General features: G+C 35.0%; 1 protein-coding gene across 3 annotated transcripts; it reads left to right on the top strand.

Annotated features, from left to right (window-relative positions):
* The first annotated feature begins 7198 nt into the window (after positions 1-7198).
* Positions 7199-18078, top strand: LOC149537185 (uncharacterized). 3 transcript variants are annotated; one of them, XM_089807332.1, is made up of 7 exons: positions 7199-7827; positions 9182-10253; positions 11190-11468; positions 11547-12674; positions 15611-16243; positions 16563-17051; positions 17395-18078. In XM_089807332.1, the coding sequence occupies exons 1-6, from the start codon at positions 7373-7375 to the stop codon at positions 17028-17030; spliced, it is 4035 nt and encodes a 1344-aa protein (XP_089663458.1). In that variant the 5' UTR covers positions 7199-7372; the 3' UTR covers positions 17031-17051; positions 17395-18078. The 3 variants fall into 3 exon arrangements, with proteins under 3 accessions (XP_089663458.1, XP_089663457.1, XP_089663456.1); XM_089807331.1 differs by having other exon boundaries at positions 17270-18078; XM_089807330.1 differs by having other exon boundaries at positions 16563-18078.
* Positions 18079-18300: the final 222 nt, after the last annotated feature.

Here is an 18300-nt window from a genome sequence, read left to right as displayed (position 1 = left end):
TTATAGAGATTGCTGATGTGGCATTGGTTTAGTAGGGGCACTCTCTACATATGGTATCAGAGCTCTTGGTTCCATACTTGGGCCTTGATTTCACTATGCTAGACACACAACTGTAAGTCAACTAGTTACTTTATGTTGTATGAGTTGATGAGATGGGTTGCATTTTGTGCCTCTCAATTATGATTACATTTGACATAGAAGGAAATGATTCTCCTTATGCAAGTCATGATTTTGAGTTGAAATTGCATTCCTTTAAAGATTGTCAAAATGGGAATTCTCTAGAATGATTGGTAATTTACGTATTGGTGTATTAAACTTGAACTATTGAGATAGTCAAAGGATGGTTAACTTTTGCATTAGGCTATAAGTTCCTACCAAATGAAGACTTGGCTTGTGATAGAAAAGAAAAATGCCTTTAATTCTGTAAATAGCATGTGATGCACACGAGGTGCAAGAATTATGTTTGTGCCAAATTCATGAGGTTCATTAAGTAACCTAGTATGATTAGTAGGAAGAACATGGATTTCATTTGCAAAAGTATTCCATGTTCCATTATGCATTTAGAAATGTGTGATCATCAAAATGAATTAAATGTGATACATGTGAAGTTTGGTTATGTTATTAGTGGTCCTTAGACATCTACTCCCTCTTGGTGACTAGTGAGAGTCATTGTGCTTTATGTGAATTGGGTTTCCATTGGACTATGTTCAATCTTCATGAACTTTGATGTGATCAGGGGCTAGCTTGAAAATTGTTCTTGTGACCACCTAGCCATCGATTTCTTATGTGCCCTATCTTCTGTGACTCTTATTCACTTTTATTTTATTGGTTTTGTGTCCCCTTCTTGGACTTTGATTTGATAATTGTGAATCTTTATTTCAAGAGTTCTTTGATCTTGAGGTGGCTAGGGTGTGTATTTTTATGATGTTAGCCTTGTGTTTTTAAGTGATGGCATCTATCATGTTCAGTGTGCAACAATGATAGGATGTATAAGGGAGTAGATTGTGAAGAACATGTCATTTTTCCTTTTGCATTTTTATTTTATTTGTTTATTTTGGAAAGCTTACCTTCCGGTGTGGGTGTCGAATGTGGATAGCCAAGGAGGGGTAGAAGTGATGCTTTCCTTTTTCACTCTACTTGCCAGTGTAATACTAGCACTACAAAATGATTTGGCCAAAGCCATGTTGCCCTTGTTTTATCCCCCTGCCACATCCATGACTATGGCTATATGGGCATATGTGGGGTTAGACATATCTGTGAGGTAGTATGTTTCACGGTTGCACTACATACCTCTTGTCTTTGGTACTATATGGGCTTTCCATAGTTGGGAATTCTACGAGTTAGGTAGGATTCCAAGAAAGTACCTTTTGTATTACTAGGGCATTTTTGGGTTGGGTAATTCTATAAGTTAGGTTGGATCCCAAGGAAATGCTTATTGGTAATATTTGGGCATTACAGGGTTGGGTATTCTACGAGTTAGGTAGGATCCCAAGGAAGTGTAATGCTTCATGGTTGGGAAAGAAAGCACCTCAACCATATTTTATGTGATGATTGAATGGCGTGAAGGTCATACATCACAACTTGTGCTTATATGTTACTTAAGCACACTATGGTGACGAGATGGGATGAAGAGCCTAAGGTCACTAACTAGACAAAAAAATTGTATTACTGATCCTTGCAGGTGATTGGTGAGCATAGCTAGATGATTTACTTAATGGTGCAGATCATATGGTAGATGGCACTGCACTTGTAAGATGTGCTTATTGTTCCATGTATGATGTGTAGATCGACATTTTTCTATGATGCCCATTGAGGTATGATGCTTTAAATTATACTTCCTCTATTTATTAAATCATGCATTTTGATGAATGAATGATGTGTAGGTCAACATCCTTGGATAATGTCATGTGTTATATTTTTTAATGCATAATTATTTGTTAACCCTTGATTATGGTAATGAAATAGTTGTTGACTATGCAAACTAGGGTTTTACTTGATTATTTTAGTGTTTCTTGTAATTGATGATGTGGAAATTGTTTAGTAGGACATGGTTCTTACATATGATGAAATAGAGTTTGACATGTAGGTCAACTTCTTCAATATATTCATGTATGGAATATTCATGTGATGATATGTTGTGCTCGACAATTTGGTTGATAATTGGTTTATGAAATGTAATTATTATTGCACCTATCATTTCAACATGTCAGTTGGAAACTTGAAAGAAGTTGCATAATTAATTGGAAGATATTTTATCTACTTGTTGAGTCAACTATGTGTAGTTGACTTTTGGCTGACTTGAATTGACTTTTTGGCCTATGTAGTAAGTGTATGAAAATGCGGTCTTCCTATGAGAATGCAAAAGGGTATGTATAAATCCTTCTTTTATTTATTTTTGGAAATACTTTTTTTTCTGCATTGGTGTTATGCATATGTGATGATCCAATGTGCATGTGACTTCTACTGTGTAGGAAGTAGTTGACTCATTATATTTAGGACCAACTTAGTTGATGAATGGCGATCGATGATTTGGTCATCTTGAGTTGTTTGTTTTGGACTCCTAGGCAACATGTTGTATGACATAGACTTGGTAATTATGTATTTGACTTAGACCTTTGGTCAATATGTTTGATTGGGATTTGGTTTTATTATTTATTGATGTAGAACTTAGGGTCAAGCTAAATGATGCATTATGATGTAAAAACATTTGGTTGTAAATGTTTGCAAGCATTTAGATGCATAATGATAATTAAATGTTAATGAGTACATTGATAAAACTATATTTCATGACAAATCAAATGATGATGAATTGGATGTAATGTGATTGCATTGCCTGATTATGTACCATGGACACTGACCTATTGAAGTGGACACTTACTCACTTAGCGAGCACCACATGTTATATGGTATGTATAGTATGTATGGTTGATTATTTTTGTACTCTTGATCAAGGTGTGATTAAATATGAGTTTAAGGAAAAACATTGACTCTTGGTGGTTATAAGTGAACACTTATCTTCTTGCACTACTGACATTGGGAATGAGCTAAAAGTATTGTGAGTGTATATGTATAAGTATGGCAAGAAGTGCATATGAAGTACCTACTAGCGGGGTCAATTCCAATTGATGCCAAGGTATGATAAGTAAGCACAGGTATGTGTTTGGTATCATGTGATTTTAAGATAATATGTTACTTGATTTTGAGAGTTCTTGAGATAAGAAAGTAATTGATTTGATACTCCTTGGGTTATTTGATTGATTTGTGATATATAATTGACTGACATTTACGTGTTGTTCGTGTAATGCAATAGAGGGAACAAGACATCTTAAGAAAAGGGGAATATTGTTAGAGAGAGGTAGTCTAACCTTGTAAACCTATAGAGACATAATGGAGTTCACACACTCACACATAGAAATTTTTTTTGAAATGATTACTTATGCATGTGCTTACATAAAATATGTGTTATCTTCTCTATATTTGTTACTTCAATTGTGTGTTAATATTATCTTTCAAAACATAGCTCCATGAGAGGTAATGTGTTAATATGTTACTGAAATGTAGCTTTCATTTAAGGAAACAAAATTTTGACCTTATTTGAGTAGATGAAAGTCAATATTGTTGTTAGAATTACATTAATGATCATTGCAATATAGATGTTTTGAAAATTCTATGGATATGATTATAAGCTTCAACATATTTGCATCGGGACAATGCATTTTCTAAGTGGGGAGGATGTCACAAATTTCCAAAGAATTTGGTAATGGGTTATTCAAATCAATTTCAACACAAATTCTAGCAAAAGAAATAACCTTTTTATCGAGGGATTGATGTGCAATTGCAGTTGGCTTTCCTAGCAAAGTAGCAATTTGACGAAGGATGTCTCCTTGCCAGAATTTCTAGGGAAGGCGAGGAAAGCGAGCCCAAACTGGCACTATTGAAGGGAGATCCTCAACAGAATTAAATCATGAATGCTAGGGTTTGACAAATAACCCCACATGGTTGTAGAAATAAAGCCATCCTTCAAAAACATGATCATGATTAGACATGCATGAAAATACAACCAAAAAAAATAGCTATTCCCAACTAGCAAAATCTCCATATCTCCTTCCACTTGCCATGAGCGATGGATCCATGCCTCAAGAGCATATAAGGAAATTTGGATTCCAAGAAATTTGCATATCAAAGCATGCTTAGTCCAATATTCAATTTCCTTCATCACCGTCGTTGGAGGAATAACCAAAACAAGGCAATCATGGCTACACAAGAAGTAACCATTAACTTTTTTCATCTTGGAGCTCTCCCCTAAATAAAATGATTTAGAGTACAACTAGAGAAGAACCATCTGTCCTCAACAACGCAGAAGAAATCACAAGCCCTATCATGCAAACAATAAAAACCCCAATCCAAAAATGTGTGCAAATGCTCTCCAAAATCTGGAAGCCACACTAACTTTGTCTAGCAACCATCAATCCAAAAAGAATAGAAAAGAATATCAGCAAAAAGACAAACATCAAATATGGGGCTAGGGATTGAGCCCTAGCCCAACACGCATCTATCGATCCTCATCGTTGTTGTCCATCCTCCTTATCTTTTTTATATAAATGATATTATTATAGAAAAATATTTTTTAATTTCTTTAGAATTAATAATTGAATATTGAATGAAAAAAAAAAGTACAAAAATACAATAACTACTATTCCCCTATAGAAACGACTTGGTACATGGTGAAGAAGAGGGTAAACATGGACATTAAAAGAACTTTTCAACATGTATGTTTTACAATATGCAGTATCAAATTACTAATTTGATCAGTTATATCAAGACAATGCTTAATTTACAAATTACTAAATTCGTAGTTGGATAGTCACTACAGATAAACTAGGACCAACTTGCAAAGGAGAAAAATAGGGCTCTATAAAACACAGCTTACGTCAACAGTACAATTTCACCAGAGTCTACAATAAAGTCAAAAAAATTGTAATAGTCAAGCATTTTCAGGTTCACATTTGATGTAATGAACAAAAAATATAGATATTCACATTTGATGTTATGAATTAAAAATATACAGATTCACATTTATGTAATGAATTTAATATATTAAATTATGTAATTTAAAAGTATATTGATTGTCTTTCAAATATAAAATAAAGAGCAAATATAAAGATAAATTGAATATGTATAATTTAAAAATTAAGTTATTGAACATTTTAGTTTTTTTCATATTTAGACTATTTGAAAATTATTATATTTTATATGTATTGTTAGTTTTGCATATTAAATTGTCATTAGTCTTTAATGACTTATTATCAATTATAATTTATATATTTATAAATAAAGTTGTTTCTTTTTTATCAAACAAATTATTTATCATTATCAAACTTAAAATCAACAAATTAAAATATAAAATATATTTAATAACAAATTATTTTGCTCGTCAATATTTAATAAAATAATGATGTATTGTGATCTCTCATCCCCCTAAATTGATATTTCATACTTCATCTTTCACCTACCCACGAATACTATAATTTTAATACAACATACGTATTTGTCACAAACTAACACTTTGTTTAAAGACAATTTCTCATTCTTAAACAAAAATTTTGGAAGACTTCTGCAAATTTGATTGCATTATATAACAAGAGACGCAATGCGTCATAGTTCCTACCTAACACATAATGGTTGTAGAGGTGTAGATGAGTGAGAATCTAAATTAACATTCTGAATGCATTAATTTTTGCCTAGAAATGCACTTGTGATCTAATAGGATTGCTCATATTTTGTTGTTAAATTCTCGTCTTAGAAATGCAATTATGATCTGATAGGATGGCTCATATTTTGTTGTTAAGTTTTCGTGCCATATTATTATATCTTTGGACATTTAAGCCCAAGAATAAGAGGCCAAAGTCCCCAATATGACACTAAGTGCTTAATATCATACTATGATCAATACATATGCTTTAGACAAATTTGCACCTTCTACATTGACAACTTAAATTATTTGCAATGAAAAAAGATATCCATACCAATATTTGAGTTATAGAACTTGAAGAAGTGATGAAGCATTTAGAGTATCACATTATATGTTTAAGCATACCATGCATGCTACTAGAGAACTATAAGTAGTTGGAAAAACTCCCCCAACTATGTATTATTCTCATCTTGATTATCAAATGGAACTCACACTATTTTTAATCATTAGCACTGGACAAAAACTAGGATAGAGACATAGATAGAGATAAATAGTAGTATACAATAATAACAACATAAACATATATGTAAGGGGAAAAAAGATAGATAATACAGAGGAGGAAGAGGAAGAGAGATAAAATAGTAAGAGTGATACCAACATAAGTTGTGTGTGTGTGAGAGAAAGAGAATTAAATATAATTATTTTTCTTAATAAAACAAATAGTCAAAATAAAATCATGGTTATAAAAAAAAATTAAAATATATTATATTTTAATTAATGAAACTAAAAATTTAATTTTTATATTAGAGCTCACATTTATATAATAAAAAATGAAATGTATTGAAATATAAAAATATTTTATAAGTAAAATTAATTGTTTTAGGAACAAGTTATATCAAATAGTCAAAAATAAACATCAATGTAAAACTAATAATAATAAAAATTAAAATAAGAAATTAAAAATATTTAATAGATTGTGATAATTAATATTGATTAGACATGTTGTGTGAGGTGGAAGATAAAATCATTGAAAAAATAAAATCTTATCAACTTGTCACAAATGTAGAAAAGATAAAGTTGTAATTAATACATGCAAGATGAATTTGTTAGAAAATATTTGTATTTTTTTTGGAAGAAAATTAATTTTCTCCCCCACAAAAAATAGTATGGACCAATAGAATGAATGAAAAATGTGATTTATAAAATAATGAAAAATTAGAAAAAAATATAAATATTTGAAATTTCATGTAATCTTTTAAATTTTTTGATTTGATTGATTAGTGTTAATGTCATATTTACACTGACATGAATGTATCACTATTATGCTTTTGAATCAGTTTGTTGATACGACTTCAAACTATAACATTTTGAAACTGATATATCAACAAATATATTATTACGACACCAAGAAAAGCAAGTGTCATTATGAAAAATAGACAGTCTAACAATACAGCTGACAATTGTTCAAACACGATTTTAGAATCCTACAGAGTCCACTACTTCGGAGTGTCTTTGTTTATATACACTTCCAGAAAGTTGATTACTTGACGGAATGCATCGGATTGGATTGCCATTCTTAATATCTTGGGAACTTACCTCTCTCTTGATTGTCTAGAATCAAAAATATATTGCACGCGTTATAGACCGGCCTGCTTTAATCCAGCATTAAGAAGCCCAAACATGGCTAGTATAAAATTCGATGTGTTCCTGAGCTTCAGGGGACCAGACACGAGGAAAACTTTAGTGGACCATCTCTACTATAGATTAATTGCCGCACAAGTTAACGTATTCCTGGACAAGGAGACCCTTGAAAGAGGAAACCATATTAGATTGAGCCTAGAACAAGCCATACAGAATTCACGTATAGTGATCCCCATTTTCTCAAAAAACTATGCCTACTCCGTATGGTGCCTCAATGAATTAGTAATGATGGTGGAATCCAAGAGTACTATGATTCCTATATTCTATGATGTTGAGCCACAAGAAGTTCGCCATCAGAAGGGCCCTTTTGCTAAAGCTTTTCAACAGCATAGGGATTCGCTCAGATACAGTGAAGATACCCTGCAGAAGTGGTGCAGGGCTCTACATGAAGCTTCTAGTTTCTCGGGCTGGTCTCTCCCTGATGATTTTAATGGGTAGGTATTGTTATTTTCAACTGCATTATTTCTTTGTGATCACATGATTTGAAATTTGGACTTGAATAATAATAGGAAAGAAATTTGCGAAATGGGCGCTAGAAGTGAGTTACTGCCAATTGGAGAATGACATGGAAGAAAAATAATTGACTTCAATTATGCGAAATGAACCCTCCCAATCAATATTATTCACAAGTTCTAGAATGCGGACAGAAGCTAATAGAAGAAGAAACTCTATTATTATAAGAGTTGTCAGTCCTGAATAAAGCATCCCCTTGTCTGCATACAACCAGCTCACACTGTCTACTCAGTAAAACCAATAGATCAAGATGAACCCATCCTTTATAACTCTAATAACTATTATAAAACTGTACGAGTTTTTGGTGCTAGTAAAAGTCGTAAAAGCTTGCTAGGCCAGAAAACTCGGCCAGTTTTTGCAACTTGGAGTATACTCTGCTAGTAATACATCTATGAATTACTCACATAGTGCATCATAAGTTTATATGTATCTCATCACCATATGGACCTTTGGACTAAGCCAAGAGAAAATCTTAGAGTTATTGTACATTAACAATTAAAACCCTACTGAACAGGGTAAAGACCAAGACTCTAGAGTTATGCAAGAGGACCACGGTCCGAGCAAGAGAACAAGGGCTAATTCCAAGAAGAATGAGGGTGTGGAAGCAAAAAAGTTGGATGATATGAAAGCATCTGCAGATAACATGAACATCCTGGCAGACCAAGTAGCAGATCTTCTGAAGACTGTAGCTGTCTTGGGGCTGTATTTTTGCTTTCCTTTGGCTTTCCTTTTCCCATCTTTTCATGCATAGTTGTATTCTGGCCTCTTGTTTTTGGCTTGTCTAGTCTGTTCCTTTTTTGGCTATGAGGCCTTCTGTTTTCTGAGCTTCTCTGCACTTGTTTCTCTGATACTTTGTACAAGGTTTCGAATCCTTTAAAACCTGTTTTTACGTAATCAAAACAATTCACATGGTGCATTTTGGGGGTTCGGCCCTTGCAATTACAGTTTTACCTGCTAATGTTTTCATGTACTTTTTGCATGTTTAAATTTCAAGGTTAAGGGCTCCAATAGATTCTTAAATACCCTTCAGACAATGGATCATTTAGTTAAAAGAGGCTGACTCTGTCAACCTGTTAGGTAGGATGAGTTGGCAACTGTAACATTTTATTATATGGCTTTTTTTTTGTTATGTTTTAACTTTTAGGAAAGCATTACCTCATATATTCCATCCTCAGGGGACATTGCATTTCGTGTCCAGATTTGGCTATCTTTAGGTCTCTTAAAATGTTAATTTGTCTATGTACACATCAGCTTATTAATATTTTATCTATGCAGATATGAAGGGAAGCTTGTCGATATTGTGACATCACAGATCCTTAGAAAGCTGCAAACAACAAGACAAGTTCCTAAATTCTCTGTTGGACTTGAGGAACGTGTGGCAGAGGTGATTACCTTAATACAAATGGAGTCCGATGAAAGACTGATAATAGTGGGTATTTATGGGATGGGTGGCACAGGCAAAACAACTCTTGCAACATCAGTATTTAACAACATCTGTTTCAATTTCAGTCGCAGTTACTTTTTATCAGATGTTAGAAACACTGAACACTCCGAACTGCGAAGGAAAATAGTAAAACATCTGGTACATAGAGACAAAAATTCTGCTGAAGGAGACAGCTGGATAGGAAAAGATTCTATAAGTATCACTAATGCACTTCTGGTTCTTGATGATGTTGATGATCAAGATCTTTTAGATGAACTATTAGAACACTGGTTTCATCTCCAGGGAAGAATCATTGTAACATCTAGAGATACAAATGTCCTACGCCGGAACCATAATCATATATCCTATCATGTAGATGAGCTCAACTATGATCAAGCTTTGAGATTGTTTAGTCGGCATGCTTTCTCTCAAGAGTTTCCCAGTAAAAATTATCAAGACCTGACTGAGAAGGTTGTAAAGGCCTGCCAAGGGCTTCCTCTAACTATAGAGATTATAGCTCGGCTTTTGTATGACAAGAAAGACTCCAAAATCTGGGTTGAAGTCTTGAAACAGTTAGAAAGTTGTGAAATTACCAAAATTGAGGAAAGGCTAAGAATTAGCTATGATAATCTAAATGAAACAGAAAAACAAATTTTTCTTGATATTGCATGTTTCTTCATTGGAAGCGAGAAATGCAGAGTCTTGAGCATTTGGGAAAGTTCTGGATGGTCTGCAAATCTGGCTATACACAATCTTTATGCCAAATCTCTTATAAAGTTCAGTTTTGATGATCGTCTGCAAATGCATGACATTCTCCGTGACATGGGACGTGCAATTGTGAGAAAGCAGGATCCTGCCGATCCTGGAAAACGCAGCAGATTGTGGGATGAAAAGGAAGTTAGAAAAGCTTTTAAAGATCATTTGGTAATTTTATCTCTAAATCTTGACATGATGATGTCACAAAACTATCCCTAATTTATTAATTCGTTATTGTGTTTTCTCATTTCTGGAAGACTCATATATAAGTCCTATGTAACCTGTCACCATGTCTTTTGCTAATAATCAGAAACTTGTACTTCTCTGATGCATGTTATTGTACTTCTATAAATATAATGCTGTAAATAAATCCTGCCATTTGAAAAATGTGGGTATAAGATTTGAAAACTTACATAGTCCTCATCTGATTTTGAATCCATGATTGTCATCTGCAGAAATTGGTTTTCTTGTAGTGTAAGACTTGCTCAGTTAGTAAAGTCATTTTCAAACAAACAAACTTCTTCCTAATATGAGCGGCCTATCCTCCTTTGTTTACTTGGGTAAATTTTCCTAGTAGTGGTTGAGAAACTAACTAAATATATGGGTATAAGATCTGAAAACTTGCATAGTCCTCATCTAATTTTGGATCGATGATTCTTGTCTGCTGGAATTGATTTTCTTGCAGTGGAAGACTTACCCAGTTAGTAAAGTCATTTTCAAACAACCAAACGAACTTCTTCCTAATATGAGTGGCCTATGATCCTTTGTTTACTTGGGTAAATTTGCATGGTAGTGGCTGAGAAACTAACTTTCCAAGTAATATATCTTGATATTTATTGAAAGTACTCTTATTAGGTTTTAGGAATATGTGGTCAGTGGGTATCTGAAAGTGGCTAGGGTTAGAATCTAACCCCAACTTATAAGAAAATAAATAAAAAACTGGCTGTGAGGAAAGCCTCAGGTGTGAGTTGCAAACAAAAAGGGAAAAGTAAAACATTATACAAAAATTAGCAAACCAATGAGTTCTCAGAATGAAAAGTTTTCTCTGTCTCTTTTTGTGAGCTCTGAATGCAATGCAACTGACAAGGCCCGTCTATGGAACAGGTATCAAGAAGTGTTCAAGGCATCATCTATGATTCTCACAAGTGGAAAGTTTGGAGTACAGAAGATTTTGAGCCAATGCAGAACCTGCGTCTGCTTTCAGTTAGCAACACAATAATTCAAGGAGACTTCAGAAAGCTAACCTCACAATTGATATGGCTAAGGTGGAAGTGTTGTTTTCTGGACTGTTTACCTGTAGAATTGAAAATGAAGAAACTAGCAGTTCTAGAACTTCCCCAAAGCAGCATCAAGCAAGTATGGGGTGACCAATTTCATCAAAAGGTAATTTCACCTTGGTTGTCTGCTTGTCTTGGTTTTACTTATGGACAGTTATGATCTAATCAAAACTTCTATTTACAGGCACCGAAGTATCTTAAAGTTTTGAATCTCAGTAAGTGCTCCCAGCTTGAGAAACTTCCAGATTTTTCGAAGCTACGTTTTTTGGTAAAATTGGAACTGCATGGTTGTATGAACATAACGACATTACCTGAGTCAATTGGCAATCTAGAAAAGCTAGAGTATATGGATTTGTCAAACTGTCAAAATCTCAAGGAACTTCCACATAGCTTTTCAGCACTTGTTTCACTAAAAAAGCTAAACCTTTCTCATTGTACTGGTCTTACTATGCTGCCAGACAATTTGGGAAATCTCACCTCAATGAGAGAGCTTTTATTAATATCTACTTCGCTATCTGAGATACCAGACTTTTTTGCAGGCATGTTCCTCTTGGAAAAATTGTCTATAAGCAACTCCATTGCTTTGAAGAGACTGCCAAACTCCCTTGGGACCCTCCAAGGCTTGCGCATTTTAGATGTGGACTCATCTGGTTTTATTTGCTTACCTGAAGATATTGGGAAACTTTGCCATCTTGAAGAACTCAATCTTTCTTTTTGCTGCAATATACTGCAACTCCCTGAAAGTTTGGGAAACCTTGAGAAACTTAGGATCTTAAGATTAAATGGAATTTATAATCTTATGAGGCTTCCAGGAAACTTATCAGGTCTTGGAGCACTGCAAGTTCTAGAAGCAAGTTCTTGTGGACTAAAGATGCTACCTGCACAGTTTGCATTGCTAATGTCTCTGGAGGTTGTTCATCTAGAATACAACAATTTTTGCAAATTACCCATGAACATTGAATACCTACATAAATTGACTAAACTGATTCTTCGTGGTTGTGAAGAGCTTCTAGAATTGCCCTGCCTTCCAGCAAGTCTAGTGCATGTTGATGTAAGTTACTGTAAAAGGTTGAGGAGAGTCTCAGACTTTTCAAACATGAAATGTTTGGAGACTCTAATGCTGCACAACTGTGAGGAATTGGAATGTCTACCTGGACTGGGATCTTTACAGGCTTTGGTAGATCTCAATATAACGGGATGTAAGAGCCTTAAGGGCACAGATATCACAGGCTTGGAGTCATTAAAGTCTTTGGGAAGACTACACCTTGGTGGAACCGGTGTCATTGTATCTAAACTACAGAAGTGGGCTAAGGTAGACCCTGTCTGCATTCTCCATTTTCTTAGATATATTTTGCTTCAGTAATGGATTCCATTCTATAATATACAACCTTTGAGATGGCTGTAGGATAATTAACATCTGCCTGCACTTGTAATAGTTGTCTTGAGAGTTCAATAATTGTTGAAACCTACTGAAAGCTGATAGGCAGCAGTGTTTCCATCCAGCAAATTAAAACTTGATCAGGATTACGGCATGGTGTGAATGAGGATTGAAAAACTTCAACAATTTCTGAAATGTTCTGGATTAAGGTAAAAAACGTTTTAAGGGAGACCCGAAACCCTTTACAACATAATCAAAAAATAATCAAATATAACCATAATTACCACCAAAAGATAGCATCGTAGGTTTTGCATGGACCTGAAACCCCAGTCATCATTACACCAAACTTTATAACAGAAATAGCTTTTAAAGACAAAGAGACCAAAACACTGCTGGAAGAAACAGAATACTAGCAGGACCGACCAGCAACCAGAACAAAAGACCAAATGGACACCTAAACAGAACTAACAAACAGCAACAGAAACAGAGCACTAGGCAAGCTCTTTCATGGCTTTAGCCAGGCTCTTCCCAAGACTAGCAAACCTTCTCTACAGAATCCTTCACAGCTAAAGTGGAGGATGCCATGTTTGCCTTCTTTGTGTTAAGCGTGGTGCATTTGCTTGGACCTCCACTGAGTGAAACAGCAGCAGGAAACACATTATCTTCAGCAAACTATCAACAGCAGCACAGAGATTGGAAGTGACATTGTGCATATTCTGCTCATTATCCTTTATTAGTTGCGAAGATTAGCCTCATACTGCATGAATTTCCCAGGGGTATCACCAATTTTAGCCTCAAGAGCCACCCTCTTAGTGATATCCTCTGTCAGCAACAATAGAGGGGGAGTGGAGGGAGAGGAGGTGGGGGTGAATCGGTTACCCAATAATTAAAACATTTATCCACCTTAAATAATCTTAACCATTCAATCAAAAATCTTAACCATTCAACCAAAGTAAACAGCAACCATACAAAGATGTACATACACAATTACACTAGATATGTTAACTAGGGAAACCCTTGATCAGAAGGAAAACCCCGGTGGGAATGATGCCCACAAGATGATGTACTAATATAAATATTCCTTGTTAGAGGATGGATCCTGTTAAGAGTTTATTACAACATTTAGTACATATGAGTCCTTGTTAGGAGACTTTGAATCTTTGTTAGAAGATTCCAACCCTATTAGGAGTTGTAGAAGACAGAAGGACCCACTATCCAAGCAGCTTCTAGGGAAAAATCACCGAACTCACTGTCCAACTAATCTCTCAACTATTCCTTGCAAAATGATTGTATGTATTGTACTTTAACTTCTTTCCTCTGTCCTGTAAACTGAACCAATCACTGTTTGACCTTGTAGACCAGGTCACAAACCTCGGATCCAAGTATCAAACTTCGGATCACACAATAAAACTTCCACAATGAAGTTTCCTTCACATTCACTCTGCTCTACTTATCTTCGCATTCCACTCTTTGTGCTTCTTGCAATCATTTACCATCCATACATAAAAAAGGAAAATGTCCTTCCTTTATACTGAATCCATAAAACAATTCCCTGAGTCGGCTATTACACCTTTGCAATTAATTATTATAGGACCTCATTAAGAACAGGTTACACTTAGCGATAACATTAATCTTCTGTCTTATAACTTGAATAACTTTCCATACATGCAATATTATGAGAAGCGAACTTAGCTACATCATCTCCAGAATGTCTTCTTCACATCTTTAACTTCGGCTTCACAGAATAACAACTCTATTAAGAGATATAATAAGTTTACCAGAACATGCCTCTGTAAACTTTATCTCAAAACAGTCTTCACCAAAACTTGCATAACTTTTTCCAGACTTAATAGCTTGTGCTTCCGAGGTTAGCTACATATAATAGACACTTAGTAGTATCTCCCTTTAACCTCGCTTGGTGAAAATGCTCAACTATCTATCCATACCAACTTGATCTTTCTGTTGTTCTTCTGTCAAATACCACAAAAAACTGTTATAATGACATCAATGACAAACACAGTCATGAATGTAACATATCATCATGATAATGATCTAATCATGTTTCTACAATACTCCCCCATAGGAATATCATCAGCATTCATGCTTCCAACATCATCATCCAAATTACCCTGCAAAACCTTAACATTATTCTTCAAGGCCTTCACCTTGTTGTAAATCCAGGTGTCTGCTGCCAAGGAGTTGTCTGCTCTCATTTTGGCTTTATGAAGAAGTTCAAGAGAACCCCCCATATCCTCCTCACCTAGAACATCTAACTCATTAGTCAAGCAATTCTCCTGCTCCTTTTCATGCATGACATTAATCTCCTTAGGTCCAATATCATTTTGACCTCCAGGAATCAAAGTATTAGGAGGGTGGGAAACGTTATCCACAACATTACAATTTCTGAAGTATTGCCCACAAATTAAAATTATGATAAATCTCAAGATGTAGAAGTGAAGTATGATGTGATCATTTACATTAGTTTTTGTTTTTCTAAAGATGGATGGCAGCAATGGTGCAACTGATGTCAATTATTGAAAGCTGAAACCTATAATAAGAAACACTGAATTTTGTTGGCTGAAAAAGCATTTATCATATAACTATTTCCTATTGAAGTACTGTTCATTCATCATTCTTGATTTTCATGGAGAAATATTGACAAATTTATGTAGAAAGATATTTTTCTGAATTTCAAGGACAATATAATATGTAGCCGTGTGTAAACTCCCTTCTCTCCTCAGTCATTCAGTAGTTATCATCTTTATTGCATTTCTTGTTAGTCATTTTTATTGTGGGAAACCCATATTCTAGCAGAAAATTATTCATATCATGGCGTATTCATGTCTGATGAAGCTGCTTTGGTATGGCAGGAAAGGGAATTAATTTTCTATGGGAAAGAAATTCCAAAGTGGCTTGATCATCAAATGCAAAATAACATGGACAACTACACTGGTTCAAATTCACCTTTAATGGATATTCATATATCAATGGACCAGAACATGAGATGTGTAGGGGTTATTTTCTGCTTTGTTTTATATGAGAAGGATAGTGGTATTGATGCCACTGTTATCAGAGGTGGATTCGAAGTCTTAAGGATTCAAATTGTGAGGAACAGAGGTGAAGATAGTAGAGAAAATGGTAGAGATGAGCTTCATCTTTTCATCTGCAGTGAAAAGCATGATTTTGTAAGAAGCTTGCAAGATGGGGACAGGATTTGTATTTGGGCACACCCATCACATCTACATCCACGAATATGGGGCAAAAAAGGTGGAGTTCATTTGCTATGCAGAAGGGAAGGTCAAGAGACACAAGCCTTAGCGCAGGAGAACAATTTATATGATAAACTCTTTCTGGACTTGGCATGGATACAATGGAGTTGGATTGCATGGAATCATCTACCCACAGATTTTGGCATGCACTTTCTTGCTGCTTATGACTTGGCAAGTTCCTTCATGAACAGGAAGATTTGGACCTATTCTATGTCACTTGCATCACAGTCATCGGTATTGCATCAGAAGCTTAAATAAGTTTAGAATTGATTCTCAAACAAGGCCAAACTAGTTTTTCTTTCTCTGGAGATCACTTTGATTCATATTCTTTTTCATTGCATTTGTTAGTTCAACAGTAAACTTGGTGAAGGAAATTGACTCACACCTAGCTTATCATATACTGCATTTGTCTTGACTGTTAGCACAAGCAAGGCACTTGAGGAAATCATGTCATGTGTGACAATTGACAAATTAAAGTTGAAATGTACTGTTTTTGATGTAGAAAAATGGTTATATTGTTTGAGAATAATGATATTTGTGTTCTGTTTTGCAGGGTCGCAGTTTTTCTCAGGACATGGTTCACATGGTAATTGAAAAGGCAGGAATGAGATGGAAATTGGAGGAATACTTTGAAATAGAAACTGTATTGTTTCAACAAACAGAAGAAACCGCTGGTGAAACAACAATAAATTTGAATCCCAATTTATTGGTTTGGAGGAACTCTGGAGCCATATGTGGAGCAACTGGAGGTACCAAAAGCAGTGAGGTAGATATATATGTGGGGAATAGATGGTTGGAATGGAGAAGGCTATTGGCCAATGGGCGGTCGGAGCTGTTGATAGAATTGGGAGTGAGAACTACAAAGAGATCAATGACAGATGTTCATGTAAAACTGCTTTCAATATATAGCATTTGGGAGCATAAATCAAACTCACCCTCTTCAAGAACTTTTAAACAATCAAACATAGTGTTGACAGAAGAGCACAGGTTGCAAGACAAACAACAATATCTAATTCTATAGATATTTATGTTAGATACCTTGGTGGGTGAGACCCGTTTCTTTCCATCAAATGAAATGATTATTTCTTCAATGTTCAAACATGTATTGCAATGAAAAGTTATCTACTTAAGCACGTTCAATAGATAAATAATTTTTCTTCCTGCACAAACTTCCATTTTGTGGCAATGGTAGCATCCAACTAGTGTAGAAATCTTGCCTTCAATCCTATGAATTCATGAAGCATTACCCATGATTTTCAGGCAACATGAGTGACTGACTTGAGGGGAGTTCAACTCTATGGTGGAAGATTTGTGTTTTTAAAACTTTAGACAAGGACTCTACACTGGCCAGCTAACCTCACAGATTCTTCTGAATGTATTAGCAGGCATGGACAAGTGCTCTAGACAATCCTGATGACCAATCAGATAACTGGTATGAACCAAAATGTTGGATGATCAGAGTGTAAGGGCATTTCCACGCTTTAGGAAATGCTACTCATTTCCTCCACCAAATTCACTGGTAAATCGGAGGTCAGCCTGATAAACAACTACACCAACCAATCAAGCTGGCATCCCACAAATTGTCAGTAAAATTCAGCACTGAGCATCCTGCATCTAGTTGTACAATTCCTACATTGGAGTGCTGAAGGAAATCTGAAGAGGCGCGATAAATTTGGGGATGAATCAGACTTTGAAACACCCTATAATTTTTCTCACAGACAATGACGTCCGGAAGATTGGTAGTTTCCTCTGCTGCTTCAATTGCTTTCAGGCAGCACCTGATGTGCATTATTGCTTTTCCGTTTCCTGAATTTTTAATTTTCTTTCCTCTTGAGGTCTTAGATAACTAGTCGTTTGTTTAAGAACTTTCTTATAGAGGACCATCAGATTCACTTCCACATCTGGGTGAATTGGCCTTGCCATCAAAGGACAATTGGTTGGCCAGATAATTTGGTTTTGATTGGGCAAGCAGGGATGGCCAGTTAATTTGTTGTGTTATTCTCTCTTGCAGCTTATTCACCTGTGTCACCAGTTCTAATAGTAACTGAAACTGCTTTACTTTGCATTCATTTTTCTCTTCGATAAATCTGGTTCTGCTTAACAAAAGGAAGTAAATTGATTCAATCAAATCTGATTATCTATTTTCATTCCAAGGTCAAATTAAGGGGAACCAATCTTGCAGATGACAACTAAAGTTATGAATGTTCACTTTTCTTATACTTTGTACTTGGGAGTTATCGCATCATCATATGCTAGAAATATTGAAAGCTTAAAATTGTTTTTTACAACTG

The sequence above is a fragment of the Cupressus sempervirens genome, chromosome 10 (genome assembly GCF_028749045.1).
Source record: "Cupressus sempervirens isolate cs-2001-9-10 chromosome 10, ASM2874904v1, whole genome shotgun sequence".
Taxonomy (NCBI): domain Eukaryota; kingdom Viridiplantae; phylum Streptophyta; class Pinopsida; order Cupressales; family Cupressaceae; genus Cupressus; species Cupressus sempervirens.
Note: the sequence above shows the minus strand (reverse complement) of the source record. Positions and strands in the feature narration are given on the sequence as shown.

Bases quoted from the DNA above. Each gene is read 5' to 3' on its own strand.
- LOC149537185 (XM_089807332.1), top strand. From the start codon at position 7,373: ATGGCTAGTATAAAATTCGATGTGTTCCTGAGCTTCAGGGGACCAGAC. The intron at 11,469-11,546 runs GTAATTTCACCT...TTCTATTTACAG, and splicing joins GTGACCAATTTCATCAAAAG to GCACCGAAGTATCTTAAAGT. The intron at 12,675-15,610 runs GTAGACCCTGTC...TTGGTATGGCAG, and splicing joins AACTACAGAAGTGGGCTAAG to GAAAGGGAATTAATTTTCTA.